The sequence below is a fragment of the Carettochelys insculpta genome, chromosome 13 (assembly GCF_033958435.1).
Source record: "Carettochelys insculpta isolate YL-2023 chromosome 13, ASM3395843v1, whole genome shotgun sequence".
Lineage (NCBI taxonomy): Eukaryota > Metazoa > Chordata > Testudines > Carettochelyidae > Carettochelys > Carettochelys insculpta.
In genome coordinates, this window is record NC_134149.1 from 29,644,575 (window position 1) to 29,666,154 (window position 21,580).

At 43.1% G+C, this 21,580-nt stretch overlaps 1 protein-coding gene across 3 annotated transcripts in view; it reads right to left on the reverse strand.

Moving 5' to 3' along the window:
- The window catches only part of HDX (highly divergent homeobox), a 124,208-nt gene that overhangs the window by 22,561 nt on the left and 80,067 nt on the right, over nt 1-21,580 (reverse strand). For all 3 annotated transcript variants that reach the window (XR_012647263.1, XR_012647262.1, XM_075007603.1), the window contains 3 exons: nt 18,218-18,297; nt 14,315-14,398; nt 559-681 (listed from right to left, as the gene is read on the reverse strand). Coding sequence is in view for 1 of the 3 variants with exons in the window: in XM_075007603.1 (XP_074863704.1) it covers nt 559-681; nt 14,315-14,398; nt 18,218-18,297 (287 nt within the window). In the remaining 2 variants the exon portion in view is untranslated. The remainder of the gene's footprint in view (nt 1-558; nt 682-14,314; nt 14,399-18,217; nt 18,298-21,580) is intronic.

The following is a 21,580-nucleotide window of genomic DNA, read 5'->3' on the forward strand; positions in this document are numbered from 1 at the left end:
AAAGGTTATTTGACTCTGTACAAAAATAATGATTCCTCAGAGCACGCTCAGGCAGTGGCCAAACTGAGGAGAACTAGTTTTGATTTTTGGCTACACAGCAGACTTACATAACATTGGGTAAGTCACTTATTGGTCTGGGTCTCAGTTCTCCTTCTGGAAAGTGAGGATAATACTTTTGCTGTCTTATCTTTTGCCTGTATTATTTGTTTACACCACAAGATGTATGTGGCAGGCATGTTCTTACTGGAGGGACATCTATACTGTAATTAAATATCCATTGCTGGCCTGTGTCAGCTGACTTGGGATGGGACACTGTAAAAATGCAATGTAGGCATCTGGGCTCAGGTTGGAGAGTGGGCTCCAAGACTCTCCCCCTTGTGGAGTCCTAGAAGTGTTTAACTGCAGTATAGACACACCCTGCATGTCCATACAGTGCTGGTTACTACAGGGTCTCACTCCGAGTGTGACTTGAAAGACTACCATAATATAAGTAAGTACGCAAATGAAAATGAGAGGACAGAATACCTGGCATAATTGCTGCCTACTTCTTAGACTTACCTGCTGCTGTTCTTTATCATCTGATTTAATAGCAAGTATCAAGCTCCTAGTGAATGCCTGTAGTTCAAAATATTTCTGTTTGTGATTCTCCAATTCATTTTCAATGAACCTAACTTCTTCGTTCTGAGGGGAAAAATAGATACAATTCTGCAAATAATTAGATAAAATTATGACATTAAATGTACCTATATTCAAATAAAAAGGAACAACAATGAGCTTCTTATTGTTATGAAAAAAATAAAATAGAGTAAAACCAAGTAATTCTAAAGAATATCTAGAGAATTATTCCTGGTGAAAGTATCGTCAGGGAAAAATTCCTCAGGGTTAGCATTGTGTGACCTTACTATTTTGGTTTGATAATTAGACAATAAGACAGAATAAAGCATGTTTTATGAGACTATAGAATGTCAAAATTTGTTCATTTCTAACTTACTGAGTGATGTCATAGTAGACCTATAATGCTAAGTAAATGCATAGGTCAAACCATTTCTTCTAATACTATATAAATGCCATTTATTTGGCATATGCATTCAACTGTGTTCAAAGCACCAAGACCTCCAGGAAGATGAGTCATTTTGTATATAAAATCCCATGCCTAAGAGCAATTTCACTACAGAAAAAAACATTTCAAGGGAACTATTGTACACCTTTAGAGACTTTGAATAAGCACTTTCTTTTGATCCCAAAAAGGAGAATCTCAGCAACCACTTTAAAAGTTCTATCTCCAATCAATTATGTGAGACAGCAGCTGGGCTCCACTACTGCAGCAAGAAGGTAGAAATGAAAATAGGTCAGGGAAAAATCCCTAAAACTCCCCAATTCCATGACATCCAGAAACACACTTTTTATGGAAAGAGTCAGTGAAGTTTGGACCCCAAAGGATCACCTCAATAACATTCCTCAAAATCCTCAGACAAGCCATGTAAACAGAGATGCAGTCAAGATAATTGTTTTATTTGGAGAATGGGAATGAAACTGTGTCAAAGGCCTACCCAAAATATTAAAGCATGTCTGCTTCTTAACCTTCTGAGGTTGGGACTGAGCCAGCCACTGCTTACTCCAGCAGCTGTTGCCCACATATCGGATCCACTTTTTTTCTCCCAGCACCAATCCACCATCTGTTCCAGTATGGCACAAAGAGAACGAAGAGAAGAGCAGGGATCAAGTTGGTACTACACGGAGTTGTGGCTTTTAAGCCTGCCTCTCTTCCACCACTGTTTGTTTGCCCATAGTTTGTAAACAGTGTGGTAGAGGTGTTGATCATAGGATATTAAGAGATGATGTGAGATAATACCATTTATTGGTCTGAACACAGATATAATCTCATCTACCTTGTTACTCGCTGTGTGCAGAGGCAGTATTAAAGGGGCATCTATAAACGGTTTTCCTCTAAAACCCTGACTCCCACCCAGCCCTCTTCTTTATCTATGCCTGCACTAGTTAGGAGACACCAACCCACTTACCCCAAAAACCAAAGAGTACTCATCCGTAACCCATAACCTAGCCCATCATTGGAGGGGCCTGTTAGTAACTGCCACACTACTCCACAGCCAATCTACTAATACCAGTTCTAAGACATGATACAGGAATGAATCTTTGCACATTTAACTCTCCCTTCCATGCCTCCAATAGCTATTCTTTAGTAGTAGTAGTAAGCCTCTTCTATGCCTACATCTTGGCACATCGGCCATTAACAACTATTTGTCAGTGTCTGCTGTCCTGGGTGATACTTTCCAGTTCTTACGAGGCATACCCCATCTTTTTAGTGTCTGCCTTCAGGTATCTATGCCAGGTGTTTCTTGGGTGCCCTCTTTTCCTTTTTCCTTGTTGGTTCCAAATTAAGGCTTGCCTTGTGATGTCGGTGGTTGGTTTTCTGAGGGTAGTCCAACCCATCGCCATCTTCTGTTCCTGATTTCTTCTTTAGCAGGAAGTTGATGAGTGCGTTGCCATGGGTCTTGGTTGTTGATGGTGTATAGCCAATGGATCCAGAGGATTTTGTGGAGGCTAATGTCTGGATTCCTTTGAACGTCATCTTTGTTCTTCTCCAAGGTTACAGTTATACTAGAACCATCTGTTGACAGACGTTTCTGTTGGAAGAGATCTTCCGATAAAATGTCTGTCGACAGAGTGCAGTCTTACACTAAAGAGGATCGAAAGAGTGATCCACTATGTCAACAGAGAGCACCTGAACTGCTGGCTCTCACTTGACAGAATGGTGAACTGGAAGCTCAGCAAACAGGGCTGCCCAGTGAACTGGAAGCCCTGTCTGCTGACAGAAGGCCTCCCAAGAGCATCCACACAGCTGTTTTGTTGACAGAATCTGTTGACAAAGGTGCTCTTCCTCATGTGGGAGAGGCAGAAGGTTGTTGGCGAAAGTGCTGACTTTTGTCAACATACTGTTAACAAAGCACACTTGTGTATGGAAGTTCCATCACCGTTGTCGACAAAACTCTCTAGTGTAGCCATAGCCCATGTTTCTGCTCCATACAGTAGTACTGATAATAGCTATTCCTTGGATGACTGAAATCCAACCTAGGAAAGAAGTGGCTAGACATTTGCAGCAGCTGATTATTTAAAATAGTCAATATGAAATGAGCTGGCAGTTTCCCATTCCCAGTTTCAACTGTCTACATCACCTCAAATACCACTGTGACAGGTACACACTATAAATACCCAAACAGGAAAACCAAAACAAACAAAAAAAAAACCTACTACAACAGTCATACTCATTGACAGACCCAGCAAAACAGCATTGCACTAGTGCCTGTTTCTCTCAAGACGGTCCTTTCATGTCAGATTTTTGACATATGGTTAAGAGAGTGTGGGGAAGTACTGACAGAGCCAGCACAAGGGTGGACACAGAGGGCTTCAGCCTGACATTTTACAGCCATTCTACAAGCAATGAACATTCTATATTACTAGATTTACAAGGCGCAAGTTTAATACCTAGATTGCAAATCTATTAAACCAAAAATTCATATTTAAGTTCAGGGTCAGAAAGTATTTCAAGTGAATTCCCACATACACCTCACTAGATTTACTCCACTCTACCTAAGATAATTTCTTGCACATAAAAATATAATTTTCCCGAGGTGGTACTTCTTGCCAAAATCAGGTTATGTGAAGATTATATATAGTTAACTACCTGTGCTCTGTTTAGATATTTAAGATGAAGAAAACAGTTTGTTGGCAAAAGCTGTTCAAGTGATGGCACTAAACACAAATTTTCCAGAGGAAAACAAAACACAACCAACTATACCACATGCAGTATTTGTCTCATATGTAGTTCCTAGCCTTCCTTAGCACATGTGCCTCAATTATGTTTCGAAAGACTCAGTTTTAGGGGTGAGTGCATAATTTTTGTCTCCATGCCAACTGAACACTTTTTCTGCTGGTTTTGCTAGTGGTTTTGGGGTACATTTTCACATCTGCTAGAAACTGAACTGAGATCATCAAATTATTTTGCAACCATGCTTTTCTCTTCCTACATTTCTTCTTGGTCTAGCTAAGAATTTCTGAATAAAAAGTTAACAATAATCCAGGCATACACACAATGTGCTTTCACTGTTATGTTGTTCATTAAACTTCTGAGATAAATATGTATAAAACTCCACAACATACAGCAGTTAGAAATAAAGAATTATTAATTAGCACCAGGAAGTGAGAGTGCTGGTGCCATAAAAAGAGAAGTTACTCACCTGTGTAGTAAAGATGGTTCTTCGAGATGTGTCCCCGTGGGTGCTCCACCATAGGTGTCGGGCTTGCCTCCGCGCCGCAGCTCAGAATTTTTCAGCAGTCTCCATCGGGTCACGCATGCGCCGGTGCGTGTCGGTCCTTCGCGCTCTTACGGTCACGTGCGCGATCCAGTCCCCGCCAGTTCCTGATCAACCGCTCCAGATGCCTCTGAAAAAAATACTAAAAACAGAGCTCCAAAGTGGGGAGGAACGGGTGGGTAGTGGAGCACCCACGGGGACACATCTCGAAGAACCATCGTTACTACACAGATGAGTAACTTCTCTTTCTTCTTCTTCGAGTGGTCCCCGTGGGTGCTCCACTGTAGGTGACTACCCAGCAGTAACCCCCCCAAAAAAGGAGGTGGGTACCCGATTTATGCGCAGCTTGCCCTTGAAAGGACTCCTGTCAACAGGCGCGTATCCTCATCAAGCATCCTGTGCATGGTGTAGTGCTTGGCGAAAGTGTCGTAGGATGACCAAGTCGCCGCTCTGCAGATGTCCCTCAGTGCTATTCCTTTGAAGAAGGCCGTCAATGCCGCCATCGCTCTAGTGGAGTGAGCCCTGAGCGGAACTGGTAGCGGAGTCTTACGAAGCTCATAGCACAGTCTTATACGTGCGACGATGTGGCTTGAAATTCTTTGCGAGGATAGGCCTTCCCCTTTTGACCTGGGTGCGAGGGACACCAGGAGTCCGTCCGTTTTCCAGAAAAGCTTATTCTTATCTATGTAGAAGGTTAACGCCCTTCTTACATCTAATAAGTGCAGCTGAGCCTCTTTGCTTGAGTTGTGAGGCTTTGGGTAGAACGAGGGAAGTATTATCAGTTGGTTAATATGGAAGTCTGAAGAGACCTTTGGAACAAAGGCTGGGTGTAATCTCAAGACCACCGCTTCCTTTGAGAACACTGTGCAGGGCGGTGTGGCCATCATTGCCGCAAGTTCGCTCGCCCGGCGAGCTGACGTGATTGCAAGCAGGAAGGTTGTTTTCATGGTAAGTAGCTGAAGGGAAACCATAGCCAATGGCTTGAAGGGCAGTCCTGACAGCGTGTGGAGGACCAAGTCCAAACTCCACGGTGGCGGTATCGGTTTCCGAGGGGGATACAAATTTGCCAACCCCTTTAAGAATTGTGTGACAACAGGATGGGCGAAAATGGTTGCTCCTTCCTCTTCGTGTCGAAAAGCCACAAGATGAAACTTTATGGATGACAGAGAGAGTCCCTTTTGTTTTAGTTCTAGTAGGTAATCCAGAATTTCGGTTATAGGGGCGTCCAGAGGTGTCAATTGCTTGGAAGAGCACCAGGAGGTAACACGCGTCCACTTGTGCTCATAAGTCCTTCTGGTGGAAGTCCTCCGACTACATTCCAGGACTCTCTTTGCTCCCTCTGAACATGTACTCTCTAAAGCACTGAGCCATGGATTAACCACGCCTGTAGGCAAAGCCCCTGCGGGTGCGGACGCAATATCGACCCTCGAGCCTGTGTGAGAAGGTCGGGTGCCGCCGGCAGGGGAAGCGTTTGGCGACGTGCCATGTGTAGAAGTATCGGGAACCATTGTTGTCGGTCCCAGGTGGGAACTATGAGAATCATGCGCGCTCCCTCCCTCCTGACTTTCTCCAAAACCTTGTGTATGAGTGCTGTGGGGGGAAACGCATAGAGTAGAGGGCCCTTCCATGGGATCATGAAGGCGTCCCCCAAGATCCTTGTCCCATGCATGCTCTGGAGCAGTACTGGGGACATTTCTTGTTTTCATAAGTGGCGAATAAATCGATTTGGGGAAATCCCCATTTGCGAAACACTCGATGAAGCAGGTCGGGACGGATCTGCCACTCGTGTGTGGGCGCAAAGTGCCTGCCAAGCTGGTCTGCCTTTATGAAGCATGTAAGGTTATGTTGTTGGCAATGCACCAGTTCCACAAGCGGACAGCCTCTGCGCAGAGTGCACAAGATCTGGCCCCTCCTTGTCGGTTTATATAAAACATAGTGGAGGTGTTGTCGGTATTTACCCCGACTACTCTCCCGCGGAGGTAGTGCCGAAAGTGTCTGCATGCGTTAAACACTGCTCTGAGCTCTAGTGTGTTTATATGCAGTGTTTTCTCTACGGGGGACCATAAACCTTGAGTGGTCTTGTTGTTCATGTGCGCTCCCCATCCCGTATGGGATGCATCTGTTGTGAGAAAAACGGTAATTTGAGGTTGGCGGAAAGGCATCCCTACTAGCAGGTTTTTGGGGTTTGCCCACCATGCCAATGACCTCCGCACCTTCACTGTAGGTGATACCATCCCGTGAATGGAATGGGATGATGGTTTGTACACGGTCGCTACCCAATGCTGCAAGGCTCACATGCGCAGTCTGGTGTTTTGTACCACAAACGTGGTGGTCGCCATGTGCCCCAGCAACTGTAGACATGTTAAGACTGGAACAGTGGGGCTGTACGTTATTATTTGTATCAGAGATTTGATGGCCCGAAAACGGGCATCGGGCAAGTATGCCCTTGATCTGACCGAGTCTATTCGGGCTCCTATAAATTCTATGTTTTGTGAGGGCTCGGTTTTTTAATTTGAGAGGTTGATAATGAGGCCCAGTGAGGCAAATGTGCTCGTGGTGATGTTTATCATCCGCAAGACCTCCGCTTTGGAAGTTCCTTTTAACAGGCAGTCGTCCAAAAATGGAAAAATGAAGATGCCCTGTCTGTGCAGGTATGCTGATACGACCGCTAGGGTTTTGGTGAAAGTTCTTGGTGCCGAAGAGAGGCCGAATGGAAGGACTCTATACTGGAAATGCTCTTTTCCCACTGTGAACCGGAGAAAACGCCTGTACACCAGATGAATTGTGATATGGAAATACGCATCCTGTAAGTCAAGGGCTGCAAACCAGTCTCCATCGACTAGTGCCGTGATTATGGAAGCCATTGTAGTCATTTTGAGGCATTGCCTGCGCACATACCGATTGAGGGCCCTTAAATTCGGGATGGGTCTCCAACCTCCTGTCTTTTTCTGTGTTAAGTAGTACCAGGAATAGAAGCCTTTTCCCTGGAATTGTTCCGGTACTCTCTCCACTGCCCCTATGAATAAGAGGTGGTCCACCTCTTGCTTTAATTTTATGTGGTGAGAAGGGTCTCTGAGAAGGGGCCCGGTGGGAGGATTCAGCAGCGGCAACGATTGAAAGGGGATTGTATACCCCGTGGCTATAATGTCCAATACCCATTTGTCTGTAGTGATGCTTTGCCATTGGGAGTAGAATGGCTTAAGTCGATGGTGAAACATGTGTTGGGATTGGCACTGAGAGATGGTGTTGGCTTTGCGGTCCCCGACATACCCGTCAAACCTGCTGTCTTATGTTTTGTCCGGAGGGGGCGTGGCCCTGCTGTGGTCGATGTCTATGGACCTTGTACTGTTGCGACTGTTGTTGGTGCCCCGATCGTACCCACCATTGAAATGAGTGCGTTGTGGTTGATAGCTGTAACGCCGCTGCTGCGTGTAAAATTTCTTTCTTCTGTATGGTGGGGTATAATTACCCAGGGTTCTAAGTGTAGCTCTCCAGTCCTTACTAGAGTGTAGAACTGAGTCAGTTGATTCTGCAAATAATTTTTGTCTGTCAAAGGGAAGATCTGCAATTTTTACTTGCAGATCCTTGGGAATGCCCGACGTCTGGAGCCATGATTCCCTGCGCATCACCAGCGCGGTGGCTGTGGAACGAGCCGCTGTGTCCACTACATTCAGGGCAATCTGGACTCCTGCTCAAGAAGCTGCATATCCTTCTTGAACAATTGCCTTGAGGACTGGGTTGTTTTTTTTTTTTTATATCCTCCGGGAGGAAGTCCATGAGGGTGGTAAGCTTAGAATAGTTGTCGAAATTGTGGTTCGACAAATGAACAGCATAGTTCACCATCGATAGCAGTAAAGTAGATGATGAATAAACCTTTCTGCCGAGGAGGTCTAATTTCTTTACATCCTTGTCTGACTCTCCAGATTTATCCTGGGACGTTTTGGCTCTGCATTAAGAGGATTCAACCACTAGTGAATTAGGCTGTGGGTGACTGAACAGGAATTCCATACCCTTGGCAGGGACAAAGTACCTTTTATCTGCCCTCTTGTTAGTAGGAGGGATGGAGGCTGGGGTCTGCCATATGTTAGTGGCCGACTCCAAAATTGCATCATCCAGTGGTATGGCTATCTTAGATGAAGCCAGAGGTCTGAGGTTTTTGAGGAGTTTATGGTGTTTCTCCTGTACCTCTGCCACTTGAATGTCTTGTGATTGTGCCACCCTTTTGAACAGCTCTTGAAATTGCTTTAGGTCATCTGGGGGAGAGATATCCCCAGGAACAACAGCTTCATCTGGGGAGGACGAGGAGGCATCGCTGTGATACCTCTCCTCTAAGTCCTCGGGCTCCTGACTAAGTACATATGGTTGTACTTTGAAGTTTCCAGATGGGGTTCCAAATCCTTTGAACCAGTCTCGGATTGGGAAACTTGTAGTGTTCCCCCAGGTTGAAGCTGTGCACTGAGATACTGGCGAGGCGTTGACGGGGATCTATGTCAAGATGCAGAACTTGTGTCGATGCCCCGTATAGTGATGACGACCATAACAACAAGGGCAAGGTCCTGGTGATGGGGACCTGGACCAGGACCTGAAAACGTAGGGACGATGAGCAGAATGACGTGACCGTCGAGATGATACTGACATGGGCGGGGATCCCCTGCGATAGTATTCGTAGGGATCCCTGCTTGAAGTTGGGGAAAAATGCCCATATCCAAGAGATGGCTGTTGAAGAAAAGGAGATGGGAGCCTGCGGCAGGCAGATGGGGTTGTTGCCCATTGAATCTCTGGGGGAGATCGCAGTGATAATGGCAGTGCAATAACCTCAGGGGATGGGCTGCAGTGCTGGGTCTGTGCTTTTGCTTTCCCCCTCTCGGGTGCCGCAGGAAGTCTGATCGGTGCCGTGCTTGATTCCATTGCCCCCAGTGCCGCTGTCAGTGCCGTTGTCCTCAGCGGGGAGACTCGTCTGGCACTGCTGGACTCCGTGCTGGTGTTCTTGCTCCAGTGCCGTCGGAGTCGTGAGGCTTGGTGCTGCGACAGCCGGTGCCGATCTTTCCGGTGCCTGCAGGGCCTTCAGTGCTGCTTCCTTAGGAGCCGGAGGCCCCCGTACGGGCGCATGCGCTGAAGCCTTCCCAACAGAAGAGGCCAGCGGGCCCGGGCCCGGGCCCCGTGCTCCGCTCGTCCCGCTCAGAGAGGTAACCGGCAGGGATCGAGCTGGTGAAGCTTTCCTCTTCTTGTGCACAGAGGAGGTTAGAGAAGCCACCTTCCTCTTGTGCGAAACTGAGGAGCCCTCCTCATGGGGCTTTTCCGATGTCGTGGGCTGAAGGGGCTTATCAAAAGGAAACAGTTTGAGCCTCATCTCTCTGTCCTTTTGAGCTCTAGTTATTAACTTAGAGCAATGAGGACACTTTTGGGGGACATGTGCTTCCCCGAGGCACCGAATGCATTTACTGTGCCCGTCCGAAGCGGGCATGGCCTCCCGGCACGCTTCACACTTTTTAAAACCCAGTGAAGACATTGTTTGGTTTTAAATCTTTAAGATCTTAGTACTAACAGGGCACTTAGCAGCCTATTAAGGCAGCAATCAAGAACAGTTAACAGTTAGATAAGCAACGTTGAAGGGGTTTCAAATAGCAGGCCCGCCCGAAGGCGGCCGCTGAGTCCTTTCTCCCACTCCCCTTCCTTTAAAACTATGTACACTGTAAAACTATAATAACTAGATAACTATTAACTATAATTATAACTATAGCAACAAGTAAATAGAGTTTATCTGTCTCAGGTGTTGGAGCCGGAGAGGATTCCGTCTGCAGCCGTTGGCGGTTGAGAAGGAACTGGTGGGGACTGGATCGCGCACGTGACCGTAAGCACGCGAAGGACCGACACGCATCGGCGCATGCGCGACCCAACGGAGACTGCTGAAAAATGCCGAGCTGCAGCGCCGGGGCGAGCCCGACACCTACGGTGGAGCACCCACGGGGACCACTCGAAGAAGAAGTGGTGTTCCAAAGCAATTCTTTTAAACATTGGCGTTAACATGCTACTAAAATAATATAGCAAATCATAATCATTATTTCAATTAAAAATTCACTACACATTCTCTTTGCAAAAATAGTTAAGCCTTGCTAAATGAAAGGAATACAGGTAATCTGCATACAGTAAATATTTCAACAACCAGGCATGCTTGTATTGTATAAAATGCAAATCAGAACTCCAGTTGGATCTTTATGATATAATGCTGTTAAGGGAGTGAGAGGAGGGCCTGGCAGTGCAGGGGCTAAACAGAGCCTGTTGGCCTAATTAGCTCCACCCTGTTTCACCTGCAGCCTGGAGGCAGGATGAAAGACAGAATCTAGCTCAGTTCAGGGCTGACCAGCAGAGAGGCAGGTGCTGGCTCTGGAACCCACAGGGCCTGAGCTAAAGCTTCCCCTGGGTCAGCCACCCGAGGACACAGACTCCGAATCCTCCTCCAGGTGCAAAGGGGGAGAATTCCAGGGGATGCCCTCTCCCCCAAGGAGGGGAAAACTAGACTATCGTGTCCATGCCCCAAACTGAAGCTACAGCCTTCAAGAAGTGGTCACCTTGGGCCCCTAGGTACTGTGGGGAACTAGCCACTAGGTCACCCTGCCCAGGTGGGACCCACTTACAAATACTTTCTGAGGGCATATCCTAGTTATTTGTTTCAAATTGTGAATTCACTTGATAAATAATCTTCTGCTAATTTATATACATGCATGTTTACTGATTTGAAATGTGAAACTGTAGTTTGTTGTGAAGACCAGAATTTGCAGTTATTTTGTTCACTTCTCCTGTGCATAATTTAAAATAAACAAATTATAAAATACAAATATCCCGACTGCAAGAAATTATGATATCTTGATGTAATTTTTCCTTTGTATATTCAATGTAAAAATGTCAAATTTCAAACTTCTTTAAAAATTTAAGTCCATGCATCTTGTTCACGTGTCCATTTGGGTCTGCAACGATGAACAATTCCTACAGAAACTTTCAGGTTTTAGTGGTAACAAATGATTGCATATGCGAATTCAGAAATCTGCTTAAAAGGTATCTGAAAATTTTGCCAAAAGAATGAACAAACATTTTTCATAATAGGCTTAATTTATTGTATTATTTAAAAAAGGTCAGACAAATAAAACTATGTTCTGAATATGAAAGTTTCATGTTCAAATTTGATTGGTTATCATTTCACATTTATTAAACCTGTATTTTAGATAAACGTAAATTATCATCAGTTTCCATACTACGCTTAACAGTCAGGGTGAATTTCAGAAGACCCAGTCTTAGTTGGGGTAGCTTTTTGTGTATACAAAACACATTTCCATGAACAAAATGGACAGTTAACATGCACTTGCAGTTATGCAACCCCAGTATAAATAAATAAATAAATAAATAAGCAGCATCTGATGAAGTGAGTCTGTGCTCACGAAAGCTCATGCTCAAAACTTTTCTGTTAGTCTATAAGGTGCCACAGGACCCTTTGTTGCTGTTACAGATCCAGACTAACACGGCTACCCCTCCGATACTTGACACCAATAAACACTGTGAGCTGACCTGTAGAGGCTCACTGAAGAGTTGGTCCTAACAATACCTTCAATACAGTGGCTTTAAATATTCTTTTTTGGTAGGAAAATCAGCTTACTGTGATTAATTTCTAATGAAAGCTTGCAAGTCAGCTATTTATTCAAAGCTTCGGTCCACCTCAAGCTAGCATGTATATTTATGCAGAAAACACGTGACCATGAAGACTAATAGTTTATGTCAAAACACAATAAAAACAATGTTCTGTAGGGCATGCTGTCACAACAAGCCATTCAGTTCAGTGACAAGTGACATTAAGAAAAGGTCATCCACCATCCATATTCATCCTGCATTACCCTTACTCTGAACGCACTGTCCAGAGGATTCATTTTTGCTCCTCAAAGATTATTGTCTCTTTTACTTTTTAATATAATTTATTCTTTTAGGAAGAGGTTCTACTCAATCTATATAATTTTCCATTCACACAGAAAACACTCAACGTATCAAATGAAACCATAGCAACTCAAACGTGAGCAATAACAAACCTATAAACTTTACAATTTTGGTATAAAATCCCGAATGTCAGGGTATTTAGCAAATTTTTTTATGTTACTGTTTCAAAGACATCTCTATACAGGAAGATCTGTTCATTTGCAGATCTCAGTTTCAGTTATTTGCGGTTCACTGTGCCATGGTTTGTCGATCCCCGCTGTACTGTGCCACACTGCAACGCACCATTCTAAGCGCGTGATTCAGCATGCCCACGCCTTCTCAGAGAGCTCCCTCACAACCACATTAAGGCTGCTAAAGGAACACCCAGCCTTAATTATGGCACCAAAAAGAAAAGTGAGTGATGCAGACAGCAGTCAACTGGCTAAGAAGGGAAAAAAGTGTGGGGACATTACGATAAAAAGTCAAATTACTGGATAAACTGGCAAGTGGTCACACTGTGACCTCAGTGGCTAGACTGTATGGTATTAACAAGTCCACAGTGTGTTGTCTTAATAAAAAAAAAAAAAAGGAGCAAAACATGAGACATTGTTGCTTCATGCTGCCATACAAGAAAATTTTAAAGGACTCAAAGAGCAAGACGAAAGTTTCCCACAATGTTCCTTTGCAAACCCAACTCTGTTAACCCTCCCCTCCCAGAGGGGCAATAAGATTCCCAGGCAGCGAGTTCAAAGAATTATCGTTGTGTTCCAGTTTGGCTGTTAATTCACTGCTTTTAACTTAAACTTGGCTGTTGAGTGTTAAACAGCAGGCAAAAAACATTCGTTGCAGGCAATGCTTTGTTTCTCTGTTGCGAACACAACCACACCCTTCCCCCAAGTTTTTGTGGCTCTCTCTAGAACAGAACCCCCTGCAAATGGCAAAGCCCTCCTGTATAGTCACTTTATAATTGGAATGGTCAGCAATGCTGTTATACAGTGGTCTACATTGTTAAAGCCATTTCTTTCTTGGGTCTCCCTGCTTTATTAGAAGATGCCAGCTGTTAGGTTGGCTCCCAATGCCAGTGGTATCAGGCTATATAATGAAAAATAAAACCCAAAAGAACAGACTCCTAAAACAAAAAAATGTTTGTATTGATGAAAACACAGACTTCACTTAATAATACATGAAAAAGATGGTGTTTTAAACACTACATAAATTGCCTTGGTGTGAGACACCAGTGAAGCTTCAAACTGCTAGAATCATAGTAAATTAGCTGGTCTGCAGGACGGGTACTGATGCTGCTTCTTTCTGTGAGCCTTTCATTTTGCAGAAACAAGGATCTAACAAGTAAGAACCCACATATAGACAAGGGAGTTAATATCACAGTCTGAATGTTGGAACAGAGGCTTCCATACTTCTCACTGCAAAAAAATCTGTCATAAACCTATCAGTGACCATTTCACTGGAGCAGGCCACAGAATTAAAGACCTGAAAATCTGCATCCTAAAACAAAGATACTTTAACACCAGATTACAAAGGGAGACGTCTGAACTGGAGTTTATTCTCAAATTCAACACTCTGTGGCTTGGTCTTAATAGAGATAGAAATTACCATATGCATTACAAAGACAGCTTCCCCATCTTTGATATTTGTAGTGATCTCAGGCAAGTTACTTAATAGACATTTGCAGTAAGTAATTTTCTTCCCCACTCCTTGCCCCTGCCTACTTCTGTAGCTGATGCGTCAGTTTTCATTTCATTTTTCCCCCTCTCTGTTATATGTTCGTCGTGTCAGTTTACTTTCATCAGAATTTCCAGAACCTGAAAAAGTGCATCTGTCCCATGAAAGCTAATCACCTAATAAATTATTTTGTTCGTCTTAAAAGTGCTGCGTGACTGCTCTTTTGTTTTGTGGTGATACAGACTAACACAACTATGTCCCTCTGACTATTCTGCAAAAAACCTGTTTGAGCTTTCTGTGTAAATGGAATGACTGTCTTAGCATTACAAGATCTCATCACTTACCTTATAATCCAAAAGAGAGCTCATCTGATCCACTTCTGAATTACTAATCATATCACTTTCTTCATCATCTATAATTTCTATTTTCTGAAATAGATATAAAAAATATTCAGTCAAAAATCTAAACTTCTGAATTTGTCTCAACATTACTCTACTATTATACCTAAGAAGAAATTGCACATCTCAAATTATAATGGAAGGAAGAAGTCTACATAAATTTCCTCTGCTGTTTACACATTTTGAATTTCTGAGTACCCATTAGATGGCGATCGAGCACCCTGCTCCAGGGCCGAAGATAACAGAGGCACTGTACATTCAAAGTTAGGACACTGTTGCCATGGTGACTCACTTTGTATACTGTGGATGAGCTAGCTGATACCATATTTTTGTTGAATAAATAGCATACTGTATCTCCTTATAGACTACACAAGTGGCCTCGGGGGAAAATATATGTCTTTTCCAGATTCTTTGTGAGTGATCTCATATCAGCCATGTGGAAAGTTTATTCCTCTAGAACAGTGGTTCCCAAACTTTCAGCATCACGCCCCCTCTTTGATTTTTGAGAAACCCTCCCACCCTTCCACCTCGTTTTTACCATCATCCAATCCCCCTTTTAACAAAACAGTCAATTTGTAATTTAAAATAAACACAAAAACTTGGTATAAAAATGTTATCTAAAACTAAAAATAAGTACAAATAGATTTTCTTGGCCTCTTGCAGGTGCCTGGTACAATCCCAGCTGGCTAGCTGCATGAGCCCTATGCCAGCCACCAGAGCTGCCTGCTCCAGCCGCCCGCCTGCCTGAGCCCTGTGCTGCCAGAGCCATCCAACTGAGCCAATCGAGCCCCACGCTGCTGGAGCCAGCTGTCCGCTCATTAGCCGATGGGGTCCTGCGCTGCCGGGGTTACCTGTCTGCCCACCAGCCACCCCAGTTGCGGGCCAGCTGCCTGCCCACCAGCTGCCTGAGCCCTGAGCTGCTGGGGCCAGCCGTCCATCCACTCGCCCAAGCACCGCAATGCTGGGGCCAGCCACCCAAGCCCCACGAGCCCCGCAAGCTCCCCTGCCCTCCCATCCTCCAAGCCAGGCACCACCAGCTCCCCACTCTCATCCCACCCCCTTCCTCTGACCCAGGCACCACCAGCCCCCCATCTAACCCCATCCTCCTCCTTCTCCTCCCCCCCCAACCCACATTCACTCACCTTTGAAGGTGGCAGCTAGTTCCACATGGGTCTTTGACGGCTGCCTGCTTTTTATAGCGGCTGTGCCTGGTGACCCATGTAAAATGGCAGGGGCTGAGAACCAGAAGAAAAGGCCAGATTTTTCTTCAGGTGGGGGGAATGATGGGGGAGGCTGGGTTGCCTTGCACCCTCCCTGGAATTTCTTCATGCCCCCCCAGCGGGGCATGACCCCCAGTTTGGGAAACCATGCTTTAAATTAAAAATGAGATGGCAAGATGAACACTATGATGAACAAAAAAGCAGTCATGTAGCACCTTAAAGGCTAACACAACAATTTACTAGGTGATGAGCTTTCGTGGGACAGACCCACTTCTTCCAAATTATATTATTTTGTTACTACTTGAAGTACTACATGACTGCTTTTTTGTTTTGATAGAATACAGACTAACACGGCTATCTCTCTGTCACTATGATGAACCAATGCAACCCAGGGAATTTCCTACTGGTAAGTCTTCACTGGCTTAATTATTGTCCTTCTACAGTAAAATCGCTCTTTAAAAATGGTTCCTCATCTAGTCTGTTTTAGGACCTTGGCAGTAATATGATAGCTCCAGGAACTGACGAAGTCTTCACTGAGTAAAACGATCTGACAGGGATGGGACTTGAATCTCCCCTCTTCCAGTACAGTGGAAACAGACCCATTAGTGGTAGGAAATTTGAAGTTCAACTATATTCTGCAGAAAGAATCACATTTGTCTCCACACAATGAAACTTAATTTAGACTAAGAGAAGTCTCATCATTCAAGAGGAAGAACATCCTTCTTTTTGTAAATACTCTAAGACAAAAAACTGGGGATTCAACATAACTTCATGCAGAACTCTGCATTAGGAGAATTCTAGTTGTGATAGTAGCAGCCTCTTCTACTGCTCTGCCTCTCATAAGCATTTGCAGGATTGCTGGGGTTTTCAGTATATCTACTGCAGGTACAGGTATATAGTCTCAGCCATGTTAGTCTTTAAGGTGCAGATACTGTAATGTTCTTTGGGGATAACCAACGCTTCCCACAACATATCCTGGGACCAGGATAAGTTTCAACAAGCTAAACCTGCATTGCCTGCCAGCTGAGAGCCTGCCTAGGATCCTCAGCCTTCCGAGGAGCCTCTATTGGGTCATCAGGGGTTGGGTGAATCATTTCCCCACTCCTGCTCCAAACAGATCCTGATAACTCTATCTGCACTCTAAACATTGATCCTGAAGACATATTCCTTTGTTTGTGGAACTCAGATTGAGGGAAGAGCGGTAAGGCTAAAATCCAGTTTATGACCCCAACTCAACTGTGACAACTATGGAGATCTCATACATCACTGATTCTAAGATATTTATATTTAACCATGAACATTTACACGTTTTCCCTAAATTTTATAAAATACTCCCCTTTATCTGAGTGTTTATTTTTATAACCTTGAAAATAATTTAAACGGTTATATTAAACTGCAATAGAATTGCTTAAATTTATAGTTTAAACCACAGAGATTAAATACTGATTAAAATAGTGGAACAAAACCTACCCTAACACCATCATTTTCCTCACTAGACCCCACCCTCCCAAAAGTGTAAAAATCTGCTGTTTGCATTTTATCTCTTTGATTTATTGGCAAGAATGCCAGCCTTCTATCACAAACTGATTTGTAATAATTCCATCTGCTGGAGGTCTAATTTAAATATGAATAAAAATAAAAACTGCCTGATGGGCACTTTAAAAAATTTATAAGCATGACGTGCTTTGATCTGTCATAAAACACTTTCAATAACATTCTTCTCACTTCACCAAGTTGGTTTTTTCCCTCAAAAATGTAGCACACTGGAAAACACCACACAATTGCTAAATACTGTCAAAATAAATAAATATTTTTCAACACGAAATCCAGAAGTAATTTTCTATTGTGATTCCAATAATTTATATTTAAACATGGATTTACACTGGCCTTTTATATTCTTAATTAAATCATTTTTTAAAAAGTGTAACCCCCAAGTTTCACAGAATTAAGTATAAACACCCAAATAAAAAATTATTACTTAATTATTCAATGGTGAATTTGCTTTTATACTGTCATGTGGTACATTGGGTTTTCCAAGACATAAAATTATTAAAACATGTTACTGTGAGATATGAACCAAAATCTCTGAGGCATCTGGTCTGACGTTCACAAAACATCTCAGGCTAGCTGTAACCAAATAAGGCAACAATTAGTGGGATGAGCTCTGTATGTCACCTCTGAAACCATACAGAAGTTCCTTGCAGGATCAGGAGCAAACCAGTCCTACCTGAATTTAATTGTTTCAGGCTGAACTAGTTAGCAGAACTATGCAAGATAAAACATTTTTTCTGTATTTCCATATGTGACAATGTTTCAGAGCTGAGCAGAATGGAAGACTTTCACTCAGGACTTTACAGATAAGAGACTAGATTGTAGTAACACAGTTACACTAAGTAGCCTCCTTAAACACAAAAGATTTCTACTCATTAAATTATATGGAAATATTTTTAATTTTTCAACAGAATATGCACAGTTCTATTAATAACTTTATTTTTAGTGTTCAAGTTAGAAAGAATCCCTTTTTATAACAGGACATCAAACTGAAATCTTCACTAACTTAGAAGCACTGCTTTTGGAAGACAGTGTATGTATTAATAATTACAAAGGTCAAATGGGTAAGTATACATACCACATTATCTGCAGATAATGTACTTTGGTCCTCTTCTTTGTGACCAATTTCTTCATTTTGGATAACTTCACTGGTTTCTTCTGCAGAAATAAATTGATGGCTATTATCTTGTTCTCAGAGTTTTAGCTTTAGTACACTAATGCCCTTTTCACAGAATTCCTTTAAGGTATATTTATGTGGTGATATCCTCTATGACTTTGAAGCCAAAGTTTATGGTAATTAAAAAACTGTGTACCATGGTCAAAGGGCCAGTTAACATTACTAATGAACCCAAACGTTTCCCACTGTCTGATTTTGAGAAGAAATATAACTTAATTTTGCATCATGTTTTGATTTTAAATTTACATCACTTTTAAAAAGAACAGCAGCCTGCATCAGTCTCTTTCCACTTATTTCACTTACCTAGTTAGTTCTCTTATGCCTGGGGATAGGGGGTTGGCTTCTGTGGGCCTGCATGCATAATTAATATGTCATATTTACTGCAGAAAATAGCTTCTGCTAGAAAGCTGCTGCAGTTCTGGCTTTTGCCTACCAGAGGGCACTATGGTGTTAGAACAGAGCTGCCAATCCTGACCAGCAAAGGAAGAGAAAAAGCCTGTGCCTTCTTCATGATGCAGGGCCACAGGTGGGAGGGAGAAGCAGGGCCACATGGGATAGGGGAGGCTGAATAGTGGCACAGAGTCAGGGCTGCATGTTGACAGGGGATGCAAGGATAAACAGGGAAGGGCAGATGTGCATGACTGAATGGGAGAGGCTAGTGGTCAGCCAGGGCCAGCATGGGGAAGCTTCCTAGCGATCTCTCCTCATACTAAGCCACAAAAAAAACTGTACCATATTTTTCCCACCTAAATATAACCACCCTCCAAGTTCAGACCCAAGCTCCATTCCAGCAGCTGCTTCCCTCTCCTCCCCCTCCTCTGTTTTCACTGACTATCAAGCCTCTGCACTGATTTTGAGGGTGCAGGAAATACAGTTCTGTATTGTAGTTTAAATAAATTATTATTCAGGGTTCTGTATTAATATGTCTCATACGGAATCTATTTGGTTTAAAACTACCTAATTTTTTTTTTACTGTCTATATTGTTACATACATACTTGCTAACAGGTATTTTCAAATGAATGACCAAAAATAATTGAAAATGGTGTGATTATATTGTTTGATCTTGACAAAAGATGCAGAATTTGAAATATTGTGTGAACAACTTTTAATTTTTAGGTGCAGAATTCCTCCAGGAGTAGTTTTTTCCAACTCTCTGAAAGTCCTTTTGGAACCTAGAGTTGTATTCTCCAAAGAAGTTTAAAGGGTAATTACACAAAAAAGCTGCTGCATGTTACTCTGGGCTACTTATCTGCTCTAGGAGAATAAACTCCTTTTTCAAAGCCTCACTGATATAATTGACCACTTTCTCTCCTCTCATAAGAAGTCTTTATTATGGGAATAGCAGACTGGAGATTAAATAAATTCAGTGACAGTCAATGCCAACAAAAAAATATAATTTCTGTGATCCAAAAATAAAACTGAGATCATCATTGCAACATACAAAAAGATTCCAATACTATGGATTATCTGACTCAAAATCCACTATTCTATCTAGATTTTAGTTGCAGTTTAGTCCATCTGCTTTTTCATAGATATGGGAGAATTCAATAAAATAGTTTATACATTCTTAATGCACTCATTTTAGTTTTCTAGGGAGTATCACTTTACTGCCTCCTAACTATTCCAAATTTCTTTTTGGGTTATGGTAGGTAGGAAAATTATCTTTACATTGAATATATAAACACCTTTAACTTTGTTTCCAAGGAAATCCTATGTTTGTATATACAGTAAATCCCCAACTAATGTGTAGGTTGAGTGCCCGAGCAACTACGCGTAAGTCAAAAATTCTCCTAAGTTGGGAGGGTCCCCCATCGTGGCTGCACATGGCTCCCTGCTCCCATGAGTGGCAGGGAGCCCAGAGCCAGGAGCAGCAGTGCTTGCTACTCCAGGGAGCCAGGAAACTGACCAACACAGCAGGGCTGGTCAGTTTCCTGGTTCCTGCAAGTGGCAGGGAGCCGGAAACTGACTGAAGGTGCTGTACCAGGCTTCCAGCTTCTCGCAACTTGCTGGAGCCAGGAAGCTGACCAGCGCAGCAGTGCTCACCAGTTTCCCAGCTCCTGCATGTGGTGGGGGAGTGGACCGGCAGGGCAGAGTGGCAAGGTGGCACAGCTGCTCCTCAGTTTCCCCCAGCACTGCCTGGCCAACTGCACTTGCTGATTTTCATCATCATCATCAATAACCGTGGGCTCAGTGCCCGTTGGTGTCTGAGGCCTCTCTCACTATTTCCTTCCATCTTTCCCTATCCAGTGCAGAGTGGCTTAGCTTCTGTAGACTAGTTCCACACCAATCTACTACATCTATCCATTTTCTGTGGGGTCTGCCTCTCCTATTTGAACCATCCATTATAGCGAATACTAGGGTCTTGATTTTTCATTCGTCGTTCGTTCTGCAAATATGTCCAAATAATTATAGCTTTTGTTTTATAAGCTTCTGCAGCAGGTTCTTTTTCAGCTGTATCTTCCTATATAATTCCTCATTGGTGACCTTCTGCATCCATCCTATTCTCAGAATCTTTCTATAACAACTCTTTTCGAACACCAATATTCTTCTTCATGTTAATCCAAGTAACGAAATCACGTAAATTGGGATTTTACTGTAGTTCCACAAGCTTTTATTATAATCATCTTCTCATTTCCCAGATCCTTTATAGCTCTGTCCTGAGCGTCAAAGGCCTGGCTCAAATGAATACTGACACATCCTTTACTTTCAATAGTGTAACAGTCTTTTTTTTTTCCTTTTAAATAAACAAACAAACATTCTATTGAACCAGTTCCTTCTCCCACAGGGAAGCCTAGGGTTCTCATACCTCAGCATATGACCTGGCTTTCAATCAGTTCTACCCAATTCTGTGGTATCATCTTAGTCTATTTTATAACTGAATTTGACAAAGACACCACAGGTTTCTTCCCAACTGTTCTCAACTTCTCTAAATGTTTTTTCTCTACTATTCACACAAATTGACAAAATCATATGTGGCATATAAAGCTGCAGCAGCATGGACTAAAACAGACTTCTTTTTAGTTTACTGAGCACAGGGCTTATTGATCACTTCTAATCAGAAGCACCGAGAGCAATTAGTTGAAAAAAAGTTTTGAAGACACTGAAACATGCAAAGGTGGCAGTTCATCTGCTTTAAGGCCCAGTGTTTTAATTTCAAAAGAGGGCTCAGAAGACTTACTTGGTCATTTTGTTCTGTGAGACATACAGTCAACTCATTTGCTCTAGCTCCCATTTAACACAAACTCATGAAAACTCTCTCTCTC